This window comes from Gymnogyps californianus, chromosome 1 (genome assembly GCF_018139145.2).
Source record: "Gymnogyps californianus isolate 813 chromosome 1, ASM1813914v2, whole genome shotgun sequence".
Taxonomy (NCBI): Eukaryota; Metazoa; Chordata; class Aves; order Accipitriformes; family Cathartidae; genus Gymnogyps; species Gymnogyps californianus.
Window position 1 is genome coordinate 29,326,816 of NC_059471.1, and position 20,498 is coordinate 29,347,313.

At 44.0% G+C, this 20,498-nt stretch overlaps 1 protein-coding gene across 2 annotated transcripts in view; it reads left to right on the forward strand.

Moving 5' to 3' along the window:
- The first annotated feature begins 2,520 nt into the window (after positions 1-2,520).
- The window catches only part of DHRS12 (dehydrogenase/reductase 12), a 31,854-nt gene continuing 13,876 nt past the window's right edge, over positions 2,521-20,498 (forward strand). For both annotated transcript variants that reach the window (XM_050909487.1, XM_050909478.1), the window contains exons 1-5: positions 2,521-2,576; positions 3,105-3,238; positions 7,025-7,107; positions 13,860-13,952; positions 15,361-15,442. In XM_050909487.1, coding sequence (XP_050765444.1) covers positions 2,521-2,576; positions 3,105-3,238; positions 7,025-7,107; positions 13,860-13,952; positions 15,361-15,442 — 448 coding nt within the window. The remainder of the gene's footprint in view (positions 2,577-3,104; positions 3,239-7,024; positions 7,108-13,859; positions 13,953-15,360; positions 15,443-20,498) is intronic.

Genomic DNA, 20,498 nt, shown 5'->3' on the forward strand with positions numbered 1-20,498 from the left:
GGCTGCCGTAATATATTTTTGTGTTTGACTCATGGACAGCTTCTGCCATGCATACTCACATTGATTAGTACCTCAGGGCTGCACCATCCAGCATCTTGCTGATTACAGACCAAATGGTTTAGCCTGCAAGGAATTCTGTGTATCTGCATACACCCCATTTACTTTCAGAGGTCGGCAGACTGCAGGGATGTACCTCCCAATTTATGAGAGCATAGACTGAAACTACAAAGAAAACACATCACAGCCATCATCCAGTTTTGCTTGTACTAAGCCATAGTCTCAGTGCTTAAGAAATAAACAGGGTAAACAAAGAAATGACAAGGGAATAAAGCACAACCTGGCTTACTGCATTTACTCACAGGAACTTCCACAGGGTTTTTGTTTTGTTTGGGGTTTGCTAATGTTTTTCAAACTGAAACCATATTTCCTGTAAAGAACGCAGCTAATTCTGTGGCGTAAGCAACCATGGAACATTATTGTTCTCCTAGCAGCACACTGAGATGCACCAAGGGTTACAAAGCCAAAGGTGAGACATTTTCTAACTAGCATAAAAATGTGGGGCAGCACTGGTTTGCTGCCTGGATATTCATAACAGCAGGCATGCCCACATAATCCTCTGGTTTTCCCCTATTGTGTATTTTCCCTGAGCCAGGGCTTGAGGAAAGTAACCAGGCAGACTTGTACAGGCTGTGAGGGAAAGGGAGAAGCTGAAGGGCTAGCAGGGCAAGGGATTGAAAGTAGGAAGAGGGGACGTTATCTCAGCCTGTACACAGAACTCGCACAAGCTTAACATCTGCTCTGTTCACAGCGAGTGTGATTATCTAACATCATTATAGCAGTCTAGGCTGTACAGTTTTGGTTGCTAATTGCATGTTGTAGGTGATGATCACAAAACTATTTCCATATAGCTCACAATTATATACTTAACAGACATCATAGTATGTATCTCTAGTTCAGGCTGCCATTCATTTTCCATTATAGGAAATAACGTTCTGCCACTCACACTATTGCCAAGCTGTTCCTTTCTGGGCCAGAAGTCTCCATTTCAAGCATCAGAATCAGGATGAATTGTTTAGGAACACTTCAGTCAAAAACTCCTAGCCATTTCCAAGAACAAAATCAGTTAAAACTGACTCAGGCTGCTGGTTTTAAATAAATTCTTTCAGCTGTTTTAATAAGAACAAGCATTTTCAGATTTCATGCAAAGGTATGACATTTAGCTGGATGGTCTCTGAATGGAAGAAAATATCGCTGTGAAAATGTGTCTTTTTGCCCTCTGAAAACTCTTATTTCACACGCGATACCTAGTACAAGCGGACAATGCTGAGTTCAAAAGTTTTAACTTCATGGTGGGAAGTACCTTTTTTGTGAGCCTAATACACAACGTGCTGAGAAAGTGGAAGACTTTAGTATGAGGCCTTTGCCAGAGTGAAGAGATTTAGAAAAAGAAGTATCAGGCTATCATACAGGGTCAAAAAAGACAGAATATTCCCATTCCTCCCCTATCTCTGCTGTTGAAACCAGGTAAGTGAAGCTCTTGAAAACTTAGATAGGGTTCCCAAAGTAGCTTCTCTGCGTGTGGCCCTGCATACCACATAAAATACATGAATTTATCTAACTTGCACACTGAACTTTTTAAGTGCATAGTCCTTCAATGTACTTAAAAACATAATTATACCTATAATGACAATTTCCTTATGGCTAACATGGGCTGTCCAGATGTGCAACTCCAAGTGATTCTCTTGGGCTTCACAGCTCCAATGCACATACCAGATGAAGTGAAAACACATTTTAAATTTCACTCCCCCTACTGCAACGGCCACTTGTGTACCCTTTCCTACTAGTATATTTTACCCCATTAGTCAGAGCCAGGAATTTAATGGGTTTATTTGTTACATAAAATGCTGCTTGGTGCAGGACAACACGGTTGTTTATGTTTCTGCAAGGGCGTCCCTTTGACAGCTTTCCAGAGCAGAGGATGCAGGCCCAAGTCCTGTAGCACTGCTCCCCATTCCCAAAACATGACACCCCGCTTCCAGCCCTGGCTTGGTTGACAGCGGCATCTGTCTCTGTCCTGAGCAGGTGCCCTGGGAAACTCTCCTTCCTTCCTCTGCCACTGCCTTCACCAGGCACAGCAGTCTCCAGCACGGTAGTGGCTCACCACAGCGCTGGCCAAAACACCTGGCTGGCTGGAGGCACCCAGGTCGGGTGGCTAAAAGCAGCCCCCTTTCCTTGCTGGCTAAAGAAGAAGGGGGGGAAATGGAAGGGATAAGAAAAAAACAACCCACAAACCGCTGTAGGGGATGAAGGGGGCACAACTCCCCCCCACAGACAGACACTACCCTCCCTCACACCCCTCTCCCCCTCATGCGGCCAGCCAGCAATGGCGGCGGCAGCCGCGGGCAAGGCAGGGCGGGGCGGCCCGTCGGCCCTTACCTAACGGCGAGCGGGCAGGGCTGGACCGGGCGCCTTATGTAAGGGCGGAGGCGGGGCCAGCACCGCTGTGGCGGCAGCAGCACCATGTCCTGGTACCGCAACGCCGTGTGGTTCGTGAAGGGGCTGCGGGAGTACACGAGGTACGGGCGCCGGCTGCCCCCGGGGAGCGCGGCGTGGAGCGGCAGCGGGCGCAGCGGCGGGGCGGGCGCTGCGGCCAGGCTGGGGGCGTTTCTGTGCGTCCGCGGGCGTTTAACCGTTTCGCGGTGTTGTTTGATATTTTTTAGATTTTTAATCGAAGCCTCCCCAACCCCCGCGAGAGCGGACAAATTTCAGTGCCTTATCTGTGAGAGTTGCCCGGCAGTGCTGCCTGGGCCCGCCCTGCCCCGGGCCCTCTCAGGCACCCGCCCTGGGGCCGCAGCTGGGCCACCTCCCAAGCGTCAAAGTTTGGGTTGTGTGGCTTGTGGCCTTGAGCTGTTGCTACATCACTGGTTGCAGTGTCACTGGCACTATACGTGGCCCGTCCCACGAGTATGGAGAGTAATGGGGGGGGGGGGGGGGGCGCATTTAGCGTATGCCGAGCTGTGAGAGGAGAGTGCTTTTCAACCCTCCTCTGTGTTTTTTGGAAGTACTCGCCTCTAGTTTCTCACAGGTGTCTCTCATTTATTCAGGAGCGGCTATGAGTCTGCTTCCAAGCAGTTCAATCCAGCCGATGTGGAGGTGAATGTGACTGGAAGATCCTTTCTGGTCACCGGTGCAAACAGTGGCATTGGCAAGGCCACAGCCAAAGAGATAGCGAGGAGAGGTGAGCCGGCCTGTAATGAGGAGCTCTGAGGGCTCGTCACAGAGAAGATGGGAGGAAGCAGGTTTGGCCTTCCAGCGCAAACACAAAGGTGCAACTCGCTGGGACGAGGGGTCAGGCGTATTATTTTACAGGACTGTTAGTGTGGGTTAGAGGTTTAAGCATGATCAGTGCTGTGAAAACTGGAATAATGAAACAAAAGTAGTGGAGAGGATCTGTAAAGTGTTTCTCAAGTGCATGTTTAGCGAAACTGTCTGTGTTATAGTGGCATCTAAGGATGTTGGTGACGGATCAAGGTCTGTTTAAGGCTGATTCAGTACAAGCAGCAGCCTGGCTGAATTTGAACTGTTTTGAAGAACTTACAAATGTATCATATGATGAAAGAAAACAATTGGCTTTGCTAAGTTGAGATGGGGGAATATAAAAGAAGCAACGTAGTTGTGCTTGATCTTAGTGATAATAAGCTGGAGTTTGTGCCCTTTAACTGATTACATGCAACCATTTTCTCTGTTGCTCTCTGTAAGCAAGGAGATGGTATGAACTGGAACTAGCTACTGTTGAAGAATAAACCTAATCCCTTTCAGAGTTGACAGAATAATTCCTGTTGTGCAAGAGTGATAGGAGCTTTGGCATGTAGAATAAAAGGGAGGAGCTTGCAGCTCTTTGCTCTCTCTTTGCCTGCTTAGGTTTCATAACTATCTTATGAAGGAAAGTGGTGACTTGGTTAAATTAAACTAATTAAAAATAATTAGCATCAAAGAGCCGTTGGGTTAAAGATCCCCATCAGTGCCAGTAAGTGATTGATTTCAGGTTCCCACTACTGCCATTATGTATAATAGCCTTATGTAAGTATTGCTTTCTCTGGTGACTGTTTGCTCACAAATGGATATGTCTGCCAGGTTTCGCAAGCTGTCAAGCTGACTGGATCTGCATAGGATTTGGTCACCATGTCTAGTATTTGGAGCCTGAAGAACAACCTTGGGCTCAGACCGCTTGTCGGATACCTTGCGTGGGCATTGCTGTGCATATGAAGTTAAACTGACTTAACAGTGTCTTCCTGATCCTGTCCTTGCATGTTTCACTCTGAAACTCCATGTCAACTGTTGGGGCTCTGGTTTCTAGTTGAATCTCTTCAAGTACACCATGACAAGAAAATGAGGAATTCAAACTCAGCAAAAGAATAACCAAGCTACGTTGGCTTTACCTTCAAGCACTTCAGATTTTTGTAAATAGTGAAGGTCTTGACAATTTCGTCAGCCTGAGTTCAGCTTTTCTCTGAATCGGTGTCTTATGAGTATTGCAGATTTGGGCTTTCCTCTATGTCTTGTGAACTGCACTTCCAGTTTGATGCAGTCTTCTCCCAACCACTGTGACAATTCCCATGTGTTGTTTAAGTTCAAATAATTTCAATCTTTACCATGGAAAATATATTTAAATCCCTTTCCTAGTCCATAGGTCACACCAAAACTTTCCTCTCTCCTTAAGAGCAAGAAAAAAGTTCATATTCAAAGCCCTTAAAACCCACCTCTGTTTTCATTGAATGTTTTCCACTGTAGACTATGAGAATGTTCCTGATCAGCTTGAAGGCCAGCTATTTCTTCCACGTGTTTAAGCACACATTACTTGTGCTGTCCCCTGTGTTTTGGGAAGAGCTCCTTAAACATCTGCAAATGCACATCCTTAGCTGCCATAAGATTTGTAATTAAAGCCCTCCTTTGCAGTGAAGCCTGCAGTCACAGTGAGAATGGCCAAAGACGTGAGCATTGGACACTGCCCCTTCTGATTGCCTTTTCTCTCACTCATGAAATCTGTTCTCCCTGGGGCAAATTCTCCTGTCTTTCATTCTGATCTGTATATATTCAGTGCCTGTCTGTGCACGGTCCCTTCCGTGCATGGTATATGCGTAACAGAAACTGAAGATGAAACTGTATTAAACATCGGTTAGTGTCATTTGTATACTTATCCCAGATTTGGGAGTTTCTTACTGCTGCCTGAAGTTGTGCACTCGGTAAAAGTAACTCAGCCAACTCTGGCAGTGCAGTGGAGGAATCAGACACTGTTAGAAAATTTCAGAAGAACCTTGAGGCTTGTCGCCTGCATCAACTGCCTGCCAAGTATACTTGCTGTAGTGGTGCTTAGTGGAAAAACCTCTCTCATAGACAGAAAATTTCATTATCAGACCCCCACACTGGGCTGTGCAGTGTGTGACTGCTCTATCCCTAGGGTAGACCTGGTGTCTTGCATTTGGGTTCCGGGCACTGGAAGAGTGACCTGGCACTGTTGTTTCTATTATCAATCATTTGGGATTACATTGCTTGAGCCTTCTAGTGGTGGACTGCTAGCAACCCCTAAAACGCCTTTAACAATAGGTAAAATTAAAGAGTGCAGGTACTCCTGTGACTGAGGTTAACACATTACTTGTAATGATCAGAGAATACAAAGCATAAAAATAAAAAAGAATTATGCCTACCTGTACTTTAGTCCTCTTTTGAAGGCTTTCTTTAATGTGGCTAAGCTATGAGGTCATGGTAAGTATCCAGGCCTTTGAGAGGAGTCTTGCCCTGCCTATTGCTTTCATAGAAAAGTTGGTTGGAAGGGACCTCTAGAGGTCATCTTGTCCAGCATCCCACTTGAAGCAAGACTGTTGCCAACACTATATCAAACCAGCCTTTGCTTTGTCTTGCTGGATCTTGAAACCCGCAAGGATGGAAATTATGCATCCTCTTGGGACAGCCTGATCTATTTAGAAGAAAACTAGTGAAAACTTTTTTTCTTGATGCCTGACCTGAGCCTCCTAAGCTGCAATTTGTGGCCATGGTCCTTATCATATCTCCCACTGCTGAGAAGAATTCTGACAGCTGACATTTTTGTTTCCGTTTCACAGAGCAATTCCAGTCACTTGTGTTGTTCAAGCCTTTTACTGAACTTTGGCATGTGCCAAAAGAAGCATTGACAATACAGATGCCTTAGCTTCAATTTCCAGTGTAGCTCTGGTATTTTATCAACACTAAACATGATGTGCAGACTTTACAGAAAATGATTTGAGCAGACAGTACCTGGAGTGCAGTGGCCTTTTCCATACATGCAGCCTTGCGTGAGGACCCTGTTACAGCATGATACTTTCTCCTTCCTGCCTGCCTTTGTAGGGACCAGAGCCAAGAAGAAATCTTCCTGCTTTCTTATTATATCCACTTTCTGTGTCCTAAACCTTTTGTTTGAAGGACCTTTACTTCAGTCTTTTGACAGACCCTGCTGGGATTCTTGGTGTGTCTGGTCTGCCTGATGGTACTGCTGAATCAGTGCCTTTTGGGGGGAATTTGTCCCTGAGAATGGCCCAAGGCTGGTGGACCTGGGACTGCTATGGTGTGCTATGGCCCTGACCAGCTCCCTGCTCCCAGCTCATCAGCAAGTGTCATAGGAGCCCTGAGAGCTCCACAGACCTGAGCTTCAGCAGCATTGATGAAAAGCCACCAGTCAGCTCTTGGCAGCAGAGAAGTGGGACTGTTGGCTGTGCACAGCTCGGGAACGTTCTGCTTGCTGGGAAGCTCCTGTGATATTTCGGTGACCATCTGACCGGTATTGCCACTGCTACTAGCAGGCTACAGATTTCCCACAAACTGGAATGCAATCACGAAAGGTGTTTTTTGTTTCATTTGGATTGTATCAAAAACTAACCCCAAACAAGAACTGCAAATTGCACATCACTTCCTGGCCCTCTCTCTTTGCTGATGCCTCCCCCAAACAGTTAGCGCTTAATTATCAAATGTGTTTCTTGTCGAAATCCACCAGGTGGCACGGTTCATCTGGTTTGCCGAAATAAGGAACGGGCTGAGGTCGCCAAAGGAGAAATAGTGACTGAAACGGGCAATCAGGTGAGTTGTTTTTCAGTCTTTTCTTTACTCTTAGAAAGATTGTTAACATTAAAGACCTCAGAGGCCTTGAGATACTCTGTTTTGCCATTTTGCTGTTGTGTTTTTAATAGTATTTTCATACGGACATGGAAACATGTAGTAGTTTATCATCCATATGGTTTGAACTGATTTAATTTCACTAGGTGATGTTTTCTGTGATTAATAACATCACCAGCAGCATGCTCTTTTATTTAATGTTTGTTGTCAATATGTTTTGTGATGTCCTACTTACAATTCTTAACTATGTGGCTGAGGCTTTTAAAAGTTAATGCATTGCAACACTCTTGCAACAACATTTATGAGTTTACAGCGTTGGAGTTGAAGGTTTTATGTGTCTGAATAACATGCTCTTGATTTGCTAAGGATGGCTGCTCTGTGAAGTCCTGTGTGTGGTCCTAGTTCCATGCTCTACATACTTTTCCGTCTCCTTTTCTTACAATATCTCTTCCTTACCTCCTCCCTTCTGTTACATATTCTTTTTGCTTCCGCATATAGCATTCTACAGTATACCCCTGTAGCTGCCACTGTTGCTTTTGCTAATTGTTCAGGAGGGTGTGCTTTTGGAGAAGTCCAGTCATTGTCTTTCTGTCTTGGTGTACTGGTTTTGGCTGGGATAGAGTTAATTTTCTTCATAGCAGCTCCTGTGGTGCTATGTTTTTGGATTTGTGACCAAAACAGTGTTGACAACCCATGTTTTAGTTCTTGCTGAACAGTGCTCGCACAGCATCAAGGCCTTGTCTGGTTCTCACACCACCCCACCAGTGAGCAGGCTGGGGACACACTGGGACAGCTGACCCCAGCTGACTGAAGGGATATCCCATACCATATGAAGTCGTGCTCAGCAATAAAAGCTGAGGGAAGAAGGAGGAAGGGGGGACATTAACAGTTACGGTAGTTGGCTTTCCAAATCACTGTTGCACGTGATGAAGCCCTGCTTTCCTGGGGATTGCTAAACACCTGCCTGACAATGTGAAGTAGTGAATGAATTCTGTATTTTGCTTTGTTTGCACACACAGCTCTGCTTCACTTAGTAAACTGTTTTTATCTCAACGCACAAGTTTTGTCTGTTTTACCCTTCTGATTCTCTCCCCCATCCCACTGGGAAGGGAGTGAGCGAGTGGTTGTACAGGGCTTAACTGCCTGCTGGGGTTAACCCACAACACTTGGACGGAGAGCTATCTTCATTTTAAATAGTGACTTGGCTCTTGAACACAATATTTTGATTCCAGTAATAGTTTTTAATGTGGATCAAAAATTATGAAGACTTTTTATGGTTAGAGATCCCATATTGACTAAATTTCTGCTCTTTGTGTCACACTAGGGAGCTGAAACCAACCAGCATTACACTTCGGTTCTTTAATGGAGGTGAATTAGATCAGTCCTTATGTAGAAATAAATACTTTCCAGCTGTCTAACTGTGTAATCCCATGGCTATAGTAAGACTGGTGATTATCTGTTACCTCCTTTTCTAACTGCAGTTAGACAGCCTGGGAAGAGGGGTGAGTTTGACCTCTGAAAGTTCCTTCATGTTCTGTTTTCTGTCATTTGGTGAAACAAAACTTGAGGCAGATAATGTTCTTCCTCTAAAAGTAGCACAATTACTGCATTCCCACTTTTTGGTAGGCTGCAAACCTGTAGTTTCTCTAGTCATGAAAGAGTATGAGAGAACTTGTTCGTGACCCTGGGGACAGGGCACTTGTATAGAAAGCAGCATTCAGTGAAGTGTTAGATGAGCTGTACAAGAGGCCCTGTGGGACATGTGACTGCACTGGGAAGAGTCATTTTAATAAGGAGTCCACAAGAACATCCTTCTTTATAAGTACTCTTTCAGAAGCAATCCAGGGAGATAATAAAATGCGTTATCTGCAACTTGACAAGCTGTATCCAGACTTAACTTGCTCTTCCTGATCATCTGGATGGAGATCCTGTTGTAGTATATGCCAAAGATTTTTTTTTTCCATCTTCCACAGCAACACATGCCGGAGTTCAGTGCCGAAATGGAGTTATTATTTGGCAGGCACCTGCACCTAGACCTGGGAACTGGGAAGTTCTAATCTGTTAAAGTAGATCTAGTCACAGAGATTAGCTCTCACTTTGAAAATGGCTTTGCTACCATTGAGGACTTTTATAGGGAACAGGCCTGCGAGTCCTTTTTCTGAGCCAATGTGACAGTCTTCAGCAGATAAGTGTTGATTTAGATCTTTTTCAGTCTCTGAAGTCACTTGTAATATTGAACATCTGCCCAAAAAACTTCAGCTCTTCTGTACCAGTAGAGAATGGTAGTAGCTTTAAAAGTAGAAACCTTTTAGAGAGGTATCCAGTTAGAAACAGTAGAGCAGTGTCAAGTTTTTGGTCAGAAATGAACATTACAATGAGAGAATTCTGACCTAACTCAACTAAGGAGCAGAAATCCAATGGCTAGAGATAAAAAAGTAATGTATTTTTTTTTATCTTCAGGGAAGCAGAATTATAGGCAGGGAATAATGCCTTATAATTTTCTCAGCTTCTTCACTTACCTCATTTGCTTGTATAATGAGTATTTAAAGAAGCAACTTGGAAAGAGAGGAGGCCCTTTAATGATTATTTGTTGTTTTGCATGAGAACACATCCTCTGCATAATTATTTTAAAACTGCCTTTTCCTGGGATACATCATAAGACTATCTGCGGTGTGTCTTTGAGACTAAGTGCTATCTAGGAGAAGAGTAGGAGTTGACATGCCTTTTGTATGCTGATAAATGCCACTGTGCTTGTACTAGGTAGAACACAAATCTGCAAAAAGCAAGAGAATTGCCTGTAACAAACAGTAAAAGGTTTTTGATGTTTTGGAGAGAGGAAATATTTCTAGCTTTAGTGGTTTAGAAAATGATAACTTTGCTCTGTCAAGCTTTTCCTTTTTTTTTTTTTTTTTATTCTATTGCATCCACATTCCTGGCCGTAGTATTTCAAAACATTGCAAGACTGTTGTGACAGGGGGTGGCTAACAAGGACTTAGCAGTTAATGCAGCAGTTAGCATGGAAGGGGATGCAGAAGGCACCGAACACTCTGAGACAGGATGCACCTGAAAGCATGCTCTCCTGCCCTGGTTGGAGCAACTGTGCCTGGCTTGTGGGAGGCTGGCCCAGACAGAGCTCCAGAGGAATGATGTGGCAGGTGTCGGGCTGCAGGGAGTGACTGGTACTTCTCTGTGGGCCTGGGGCAGAGCATGATGGTGGCCTCATCTGTTGGGTTCTGCTGTGGTCAAGGTGCTGGGCTGCCAGGTGAAGCAACAGCAGGAGATGAGCAGGCTGCATAACTGTAGGGAACAGAAACAGGAGATTGACAGGGTCTTTGCAGAGAGTAGAAAAGCACAAACCCCACATTGCATGGAAGGAGAGACAGCTAGAAGCTATGCTCAAATAAGCAGTGGATAGAGACTCCTAAGATGGGGAGGAATGGAAGCTTGTGACTGCTGGCAACAGAAGGCAGGCTTGTTTTCTGCTTGCAGATGTGCATTTATAGGATAGGTATAGTGCCATGGTAACAGATGAGGAAGAACAAGCTCTGTCAGGGGAGGTGTTGGAGACAGATGAGCCTGAACTGTTGTGGGCACTGGGAGAAAGTGGTGGGTGATAATGGCTGGAGGCACCCATCTGCAATCTTGGCGTGATGTCTTGAGAGGTTTGTCACTTGCTGGGGACTCAGTTCTAGGGTGTTGTGGAGAGTCTGCTCAGGCTTGTCTGAACCTTGGACTAGTACCTGTTGTTGCCGAACCACATGGGCACCCATGACATTGTGAGGGGTGACCTGGAGTTGATCAGGAGTGCTTACAGCGGGTGAAGGGCATGGGAGCCCAAGTAGTGCTCTCCTAAATCCTTCCAGTGAAAGGGAAGGGCTTGAGTAGGAGCATACGCACCCTGCAGGTCAACACCTGAATGTGCAGCTGGTGTCACTTCGGCCTTTGTCACTTTGTCTTTGGCCTTTATGACCTCTTTGACCTTTTCTGAGAAGTGAGCATTGCTGAACAGGAATGACGAAATGGAGCTAGAGTATCTTTGCCAACAGGTTGGCTAAGCTAGTGAGGAGGGCTTTAAACTGGTTTCATTGGGGGAGTGACCAAACCCAGAAGAGTAGTGGAGTCATGGGGACAATAAGTACGTGTCTAGGGGACAGCAAAATGGAAGAGGCTCTCACAGTTTTCATGTGAAAGCAACATGACTAGGAGCCCATCTCAGATGCCTGTACATGAATACACATTGCATAGGAAACACAGGAATCCATGCATGGTTGCAGAGCTATGATCTCACTGGGATTAGAGAGATATGGTTGGCACGACTAGAGTGCTGGAATGGATGTACACAAGCCCTTTTAGAAAGGCAAGCTGGGAAGACAAGGAGGAGAAGTTGTGTTCTATGCAGAGGAGTGGCTTGAATGCATGCAGCTTTGCCCTGAAATGGGTAATGAGTCAGTTGAGAGCTTACAGGCAAGGCACAGAGGTCAGATCAATGTGGATGATGTCATGGTGGGTGTCTGCTACAGACTGCCTGATGAAGTAGAGGAAGTAGATGGAGCCTTTTCTGGAGGGCTAGGGAAGCCCCATGATCACAGATCCTGGTACTCATGGAGCACTTGAACCACCCTGATACCTGCTGGCAACATGTCAAGGCATAAACAATCCAGGGGATTTCTGGAGAGCATTGAGGACAATTTTTTGATGAGTGTTGGACAAGCTAGCTCGGTGATCTCTGCTAGACCTGCTATAAATAGCAGTCTTGAATAGCTGCCTTGGTGGAAGTGGCTGTGAGATTGTAATTCTACTATTCATCCTTCTCGCCTGTCTCAATCTTAAATTCCACAATCTTTGGTTTTAGGAAAGCAGATTTTGTCTTTTTTTTTTTTATGGACCTGGTTGGCAGGATCCCATGGGAGACAGCCATGGAGAGCAAAAGGCCTTGGGAAAGCTGGTTGGTCTTCAAGGGAAACCTACTGGAAGTGGGAGGTGCTTCCTGTTAACTGGAAAAAGGCAAACTACTCATCTTCAAAAAAGGCAAGCAGGATTTGAGGAACTACAGGCCGGTCAGCCTCACCTTGCTCCCCAGGAAAAATGTGGAGCAAATCCTCATGGAAGCCATGAAAGACAGGAAGGTGATTGAGAAAAAACTGTGGATTTATCAAGGGCAAACCTGGCCTGACTGTCCTGATCGCTGCCTTTGGTGACATGACTCTGCCTATGGACAAGAGGAGAGCGGTGCTTGCCACTTCCTTAACTTCGCCAAGGCTTTTTACATGGTCTGCCATAGTATCCTTGTAGCCAGTTTGGAGAGATGTGGTTTGAACTGGTAGATGACAAGCTGGGTGGAAAACTGTCTGGAAGATTTGGCTCAGAAAGTAGCAACCAACAGTACAAAGCTGATCTGTGAACAATTTTTTAGTGGCATCCCCCATGAGTCAATACAGGGCTAAAACCTGTTTAAAATCTCTTTTAACAACTTGGATGATGGAGTGAAGTGCAATCTTTGTCAGATTGCAGATGATCTCAAATGGGGGCGGGGGGAGCTGGAGAGCAGGGCTGCTATTCAGAGGGATGGTGAGGAAATGGGCTGACATGAACCTCATGAAGTTCACCAAGAGCAGATGCACAATCCTGCCCTGGGATGGAGTAACCCTGTGGAGCAGGACAGGCTGGGACTAGCTGGCTGGAAAGCAGCTTTGCAGAAAAGGACCTGGGGGTGACAAGTTGTCCCTGAGTGAGCAGGGTGCCCGGGGGCAAGGAAGGCCAACCACACCCCAGGCTGTATGGACATGAGTGTAGCCAGCAGGCTGAGGGAAGTGCATCTTCCTCTCTTTTAAGCCTTTGTGAGACCACAGCAGGAGTCCTGTGTCCAATTTTGGGCTCCCCAGGACAAGGAAGTCATCGATGTCCTGGAGCGAGTCCAGTGGAGGGCTGCCAAGGTGACTAGGGGGATGGGACATGTGATGTGCAAGGAGAGGCTGAGGGCTGGTTTTGCTTAGTGTTAAGAAGAGAAGGCTGAGATGGGTCTTACTGTAGTCTACAGCCACGTGATGGGAGGGTGTAGGGAAGGTAGTGCCACGCTTCTCTTGGAGGTCTGCAGTGAAAAGACAAGAGGCAGCAGACATAGATTGTAACAGGGAAATTTTTTTTTCACCATAAGGGTGGTCAAACACTGGAGCAGGGTGCTCAGAGAGGCTGGTGAATCTCCATCTTTGGAAATAAAACTTCCCTGGACAACCTGGTTCTCGGTTACCTGCCTTGAGATGGTGGTGGGACCAAGCGGCCTCCAGAGGTCCCTTCCAGCCTAAATTGTTCTCTAATGCTGTGACCTTGAGCATTGCTTTGGAAAGTTGCTTTCAGCTAAAGAGGAAGCTGCTGTATGAATTGTTTAAATAGAAGTTTTGCAAGCTTTGCAATATTTTTCTAGTTCTTTACTATGCCTGACTGTCTGTCACATGTATTTATCTAAGTAGGGCTCTCTTTTAATAAATTCGGCATTAAAAAGCTACGGCTCAGAAGCAACTGAATCAAGTGACTAAGCATGTTTTCAGGACTAGAATTAGATTTCCCAGTTGTGTGTGTTAACCTAAGTGTTTTAGTTGTGTTCTGGAAATATTATTTTTTCATAATGCTTAAATACCTTTTCAGCTAAACAGGCCTTAACAGTGAATAGGATCTCTTCACTGTCCCTGTTGATTGTGACTTACTTCTTTTTCCTTTAGAATATCTTCTTGCATATTGTGGATATATCTAATCCCAAGGAAATCTGGAAGTTTGCTGAAAAATTCAAAAATGAACATAAATTAAATGTGTTGGTAAGTTTGTGTACTTAAATCATGTGTCTGTCTTTGGAGTGCATAGCCTATGAATTTGTCCAACAGGTAGTGTAGATTTCACAGTTTGGCCCACAAGTCTCTGCTTAATTTTGTCTAAATATTTTTGCAGTAGTCTCCATGGTCTGTTTGCTCTTGTCCGTCTCAGTTCACATACAGAGATACCCTACAAAAAAGAGAGAAAAGCTGTAATTGTTTAGCTGCATCTTTTGAGGTTCTTACCACACATTTTCTGTTTGACTTTCATTACTAATAACTTTGTCCCTCTTAAAGCTAGTTCTTCTTAAAGATTAAACTTTTATAGAAAGTCTAGTTAGAGCAGTCTAAAACAGAGACAGGGAGAGAGCAGACAGTTAAGCGTCATGCCTGGTAAGGGGCTTGGTACACTTTCTCCTTTAGCAGTGAAAATTTCCTCAGGAGGCTGTACTAAAACTGAGGCAGCTGGAACAGTTGTTTTGGTGCTTACTAGATGAGGAAATTCTGATAGAAATGGGAAAATAGCTTTTGAGGAGTGGCAGTGAACGAGCAGGAAGGTATATAGGGGCAGATCTCTTTTTGAGGTGGGAAAGAAAAGCTCGAGCTTCCTCTGGAAGGTAAGGCAGAGAAAGAAGTGTGTCTGAGAATATGCTAGCTGCACACAGCTTGCAAGCTTCTGACTGTTCATGAGGCTTTACCTTACAGTGTATCCATGCTGTGTGGTGCAGCACTACTTTAGCAATGCGTGAGTCAGGTGGGGTATCTGTGCAGGATTGCCAGGCAGAGAGAAAAGCTGGGGTCCCTACAACCAGGGCACAAGGTCAGTATGAAGCACCTCTGCTGGTTAGCTCTGCTCTTCTCAGGGCTAACTTGGATGCAGCAACCTGCTCACCTGGCTAATCTGCCAAGTTTGGAGCTAATTCTTTTAATTTACTGAGGGTGGGAGTTCCTGTGGGCCATCCTACTGCATGTTGCACAGCTTCCCGTAGTGAATTTTCCCCTAAAAGAGAATACATCACCCCATAGCATGGATGATGTGGGGTCAGTGTGGTCTCTCAGATGAGACTAACAAACTACGCTGCATATTTATGTTCTAATATCTGCTCTGCAACTTGTATATTACTTTCTGTGAGAAAAGAGTTTAAAAACATGGAGTAAAGCACTAAGAGGACTGTTGGCTCTTAGCATAATACATCTGTGGCGAGCCATTTCTCTGAAGATCCTTTGTTTTGTGAAAAACCTTTATGATCAGCGACAGAGTAGTGTGACTTGGAATAGCGTGGTTTATTGAAACAGTTTGTAGCTTTGCGTTGCAGTGTGAGAAAACAGCAAACTAACATGGACTGCTTGTATGTGTGGTTTTGTTTGTAGATATTTGTGTAGATTATTTTTGTTTACAGGAGTTGTCTTACAGATCAACAATGCAGGATGTATGGTGAATAACAGAGAATTAACTGAAGATGGGCTTGAAAAAAACTTTGCAACAAACACTTTGGGTGAGTATTGAAGGCTTAGTTCTGAAATATTTTGGTTACAGAAGTGTGTTTTTTACAGCTGGGTTCGTGAAGCATCTTTTCCTGCTCAAAGAGGGATCATACCATTGCTATGCCAGGGAAGGAGCAGGAAAGGAAAAGAAGAAATATTACAGCTTGTTTGGAGTGTCGTTTTTTAATTTCTCCATTTTTCAGTTGTTCTCATATCAGTGCCTTTATTTATCGTAGCAACAGTGGACAAATGCAGATAATATTTAATTATATTGATTCTGAAATTTGCTAGGAAACTTTGTTCCAAGCAGTGCTGCTAATGATACTCTCTTTGTAGTAAGTGTGCTCCTGTGGCTTGAATAGAGCTTGGAGCACATTCAGATATTTAAAAAGACATTCAAACATTTCAGTAGGCTTGAACAGCCCTGTTTGGTGTGACAGAGGCACTGTGTAGGAAGACTGTGTCTTATATAGTGCCCTGGACACTCTCAAACCGATGCAACATCTAGTCAAGTGACTGAGCAGTACTGGGTAAGTCTTAGGCACTCCACATATAAGGAGCGTATCCCATGAACTGAGGATAAAGAGGGAAAGGGGAGATGTGGATGAGCAGGGAAGACAGCGAGCAAAGTGGAAGGTTTCCCCATAAAAGCTGTGGAAAAGATGTGAGCAAACAGCCAGCCAGCCGACCGAGAGAAGAGCTGTCTGCTGCCACTGATATCTGTAGGGCTGCAAGCTGCACCTCTTGCAAAGAGAGATGTGGTGCTTGCATCAACCAAGAGTCCTGACACACTCTTTTCCCTCTGCCTCCATGCAGGGTAGGTGGCTTTCTCAAGAGACTGTCTTTAATATATTCAGAAGTGACACATTAAGGAGGAGCTGTGGTGCTTGGTTTCTGTGTTTTCCTTCTGTTCATCAGTATTGGGATGAGGAAGGGGGAAGCTTAGGCTATAAAGATTGAGCATTTATAGAACTAATACAGCCTGGAAACCATTGTTGGGTTTTATTCTTAGCCTTTTTCCTGTGTTGCTTCCTTAACTCCTATTTACTTTTGAAAACTAACGTTTTAGGTATAAATGTCTTGTGCTTAGTGGATATGGTGTGTACAGCTTTTTTTTTTCTGCAAGTCTGACTACATTAAACTGACGTTTAATTCAAGTATAAAGGCACAGATTCATTTTCTTCGAATTAATCTTCTGCTAACATTCTTCTGTTTCTCGTGGTCAAAATTCAAAATGAATTTGATTTCTGCCACTTCTGGCTGCAGAAGTACAAGAACATCTACCTTGAGAAGTTTATTCACCTTAAATTAGTTTAAGACCTTCTTATGGTCTTTCAAACAAAAATCCAGCAACGTGCAAAGGTGCAGTTCTTCCAGAGAGAAGCAGAGTGAAACAAATACAACAGTCTCAACATGAAAGCGTGTTTTGGTTTAGTTTTAAACGTTGAGGAGATTAATTGCTGAGGAACTGTACTAGTGCATCGCTCAAATTAGATTTTATCACACAAGTAGAAGCAGCAAGTTCTGCTTTCCCAGCTGTAAATCAGCCTCATGAGAGATATACAGCTGCACCAAGGAAGCTGAATTACGATTGTGGCGAACTAGGAAAATGCCTGTATTATCTTTTATGAATGTTACATATAGATCTCCTTTATTCATTTGTGTATCACTTGCTGCATGACTGTATAAGAAAGTCAAGGAGGTGATTGCTCATTTGAGCAGATAAGGTAAAACAGGTAAGTCATCCTCTGTTGTCCAACTTCTGCAGAGTTCAGACAAGGACTGGGTGGTTTGCTCAGACTGGTTCTAGGCAACAATAAGGATTAAATTTTGAAGCTTTTACAACAGAGTGGGACTTGGTTGAGCTGGAAGAGTCTGTCTGTGCAAGAGAAAGCTTCTGTGCTTGCAGGTTAGACACACATGAAGGACCAATGCTATCAACAGTGCAGGGGTTTTTTTCTTCAAAGTCAGAGATGGGGTAATAAATCATGTCTGCTGGAGTCATAGTAGGAGAAAGCTGTATGGACAAATGCCTGTCAGAGTAGGTGCTGTGTTAAGTCATTTCCGTAAGCACTAGGTACCTTTGGGCGTGCTTTACTTTGGAGAAGTTCTTTCTGTATCAGTAACTATCTGTGGTTACAGGTTCCCAGAGAAAAACTTGGCTAAATTAGATATGGCTGGTATATAGGTTGGATGTAAACTAGAATGTGGTCTGAGAGAACAAACTAAATTCCCCTCTCTGCCTCTTTCTGCAGAAAAGCTAAAGCCTGAAGGGTGACATGGGCTCAGGGCCCCTATTTTGAAAATCTGCAGTTGTCCCCCTCATCAGCAGCATGGAAACAATAACTCATGACTGCCTGATTTCTGCAGAAATAAGATAGAATAATCCCCCCCCCCCCCCCCCCCCCGATCTTCACATGCAGGGTGTTCCTTCCATCTTTCTTTCACTGCTTTTCTACCCTGGATCTTAGCTCTGGTCTAGTAAAGGAGTGTATAGGTTGTAACTATCATAGAATGCAAGACTCTGAACTATAACATGCTTTAAATGCAGGCCAGAGTCTTTGAATTCTCTATTCAATATCTGGTTAACATTTATATAAGCTGTAGAATTGCTCATTTAGGTGTCTAAAATGCTGTGGAGCTTTTAAATCCAGGCTAGGAATATTTTCCTCTTGGCTGACTTGTTAGTCTGTTTTCAAGCATAATGGATGTTAGAGTTCTGTTCTAATTGATCATCTGACTTGTGAAACATCCTTTGTATCCTGATCTTTTCTTGGACTTACATGGGACAAAAATGTATGCGTAAGTCCTCTGGTAGATAAGATGAATATATACAAAAATAATACTGGTTAGAATAGAAAGTAAACTTCCCTTAATATGAAACACCACTGACTGGCTAATTGAGGACAGCTCACTGAAATAGGAGGTGCAGAGTCCTCTCTGGTGTCAGAATACATGGGTCGGTGAAGGTCATGAAAATGCAAAACGCAGGTTGATAGTTCAGGCTTTGTATGGTTTGTCTAATACTCAAGTTCAAACTGTAACCTGCTTTGAGTAGGCTGCGGCAGCTGTATCTGTGCTGGTGCCTGGCATCCTTAAAATGGGGCTCCGGCACAAACACCGTGTGGCTTGTGGTTCTGTTGTTGCTGTCACATGAAATATCTTACCTTTTTTCCCCGCTACATCCCCAAGAATTGTTGCTCTGATTGCTGGAGCTCAGTAAAGGTGTAGAGAGCAGAATAGCTGTGGAGCCCTTAGACTGTAATGTGGGAGCGCTAGCCGGACACGGATCTGAAATGGCACGTTGCTGACTGAGTCACATCTTCAGTATGAAATTGAGCGACTGGCTTGGGGTAATGTGGGCAGGTTTCCTGGGGAGCTGCTGATCCTGATGGGCAGATTTTATTTGTGTATCCTTTAGTTTGTGTGTTGCCCTTACGTTTCCTCCTGTGGGCTGGCCTTGTACTCAGGGTTGTATCCAGCAGCTGGGCAGCAACAAGCAATCATTTCTTCTGGTGAGACTTGCAGACTTCTGAGTCAACACTTTTTTTTTTTAATTTAATTTTGTTTTACTTGTTTTAGTAAAACTCCCAACAAAGACTCTTCAAACTGGCAGTATTCAGTCATTTTGGAAAAAAACTGTCAGCATTGGTAGGCAAGTGGAGGCAACAGCAGCATGTTCTTATTGAAGCACTAGACATTTAGCTGAAACAATCCTTGTTCCTCTATTTTATAGCCTCCCTCAATTTTCACTCAACACATCTTCTTGCTTGACATGGAAAAATGGCATATATGTTACACTTTTATTGCTACTTACCAGCCAACGGGATGCTAAAACACACTCAGAGATAAATAAATGATACTCCCAGTATGCATCTTTTCTTCAGTCTAATGTGCTCTCATGTTTTAATAGTGTAGCCATATACATTTATTCTCTGTGCAAGAAGGGGTAAGGCCAGAGGAAATAAGATGCTTTTCTACCACAGTAGCAGTACAGCCCATTATGGCAAATTTCCTAACTTGGATGGATGTTTGTCAGTCTTTCCCTACACATAAACCATATCTAACTGGTGTTTCACACAAGCCAGCGTTGCCTGGGGAACTGTGTTCTGAACTGCTTGGAAGTCAGGCCACTTGGATACCAGCTGTCAATCTGCCATAAGGTCAGTGCCTGATCTTTGGCAAGACAACCTTACGTGTGAAAAGGAGACTATGATACCAGTTTTCTTTCTGAAGAGCTTTGAGACTTATGGATGAGAGGTACTACGTGAAAGGATAAGGTTGAATATAATTGCAAATCAACTAGCTATACTGAAGCCTAGGTTCTCAGGACACAGAGGAACCCTTATTGAGCTGAGCTTTGTAATTCAAGGGAAATGTAAACCTTTGTTTTGTCTTTCATGTTCATTAGCTCTTCCCATACGCTCTCAGCTATTGCTAGTGTGGTGAAATTGGCCCTCGGAGACAGCACACTAAAATCTTCATTCCTGATCTTGTACTCAGGAAACAGACTCAGGGATGTCTCTTACTTGGAACTGCACAAATTGAAGGCTTGAAAAGATAACCAGGTCAAGGAAGAATGTCAGTTTGGGATTTTTTGGGTTTGGTGGTTTTTTTTTTGTTTTGTTTTTTTTTTTAAAGGCTTGGACATAGGAAAAGTAAGCCAATTTAACTGATTTTTACCGGATGAATGAGCCGTTGAAATCTGTACAATAAAAGTTTGGGGTTTTTTTGTTCCCACTTTTTCACAGTTGAAATAACACTGTTCCTAATAATACTGCAAAGCTCAGGCAGATGGAAAACTTCACTGAGTGTGGTGCTGGCTGCCTGCCCTTATCTGAGTGTTAGCAGATTAAAAACCTCACCAACAATTTACCACTAATTGCCAGATAGAACATCAAGCAAAAACTATTCTAGAATCCACCAAGACACTTGGGTCTGCAATAATTACATCATCAATTAATTTGATGTTATAAACAGGTAGTGGCCTTACAATATTACTTCTGCTGAAACCATAATTTTCTTTATAAATAATTTTTAAAGTACAGGTTTTGGGGTCACTTTAAA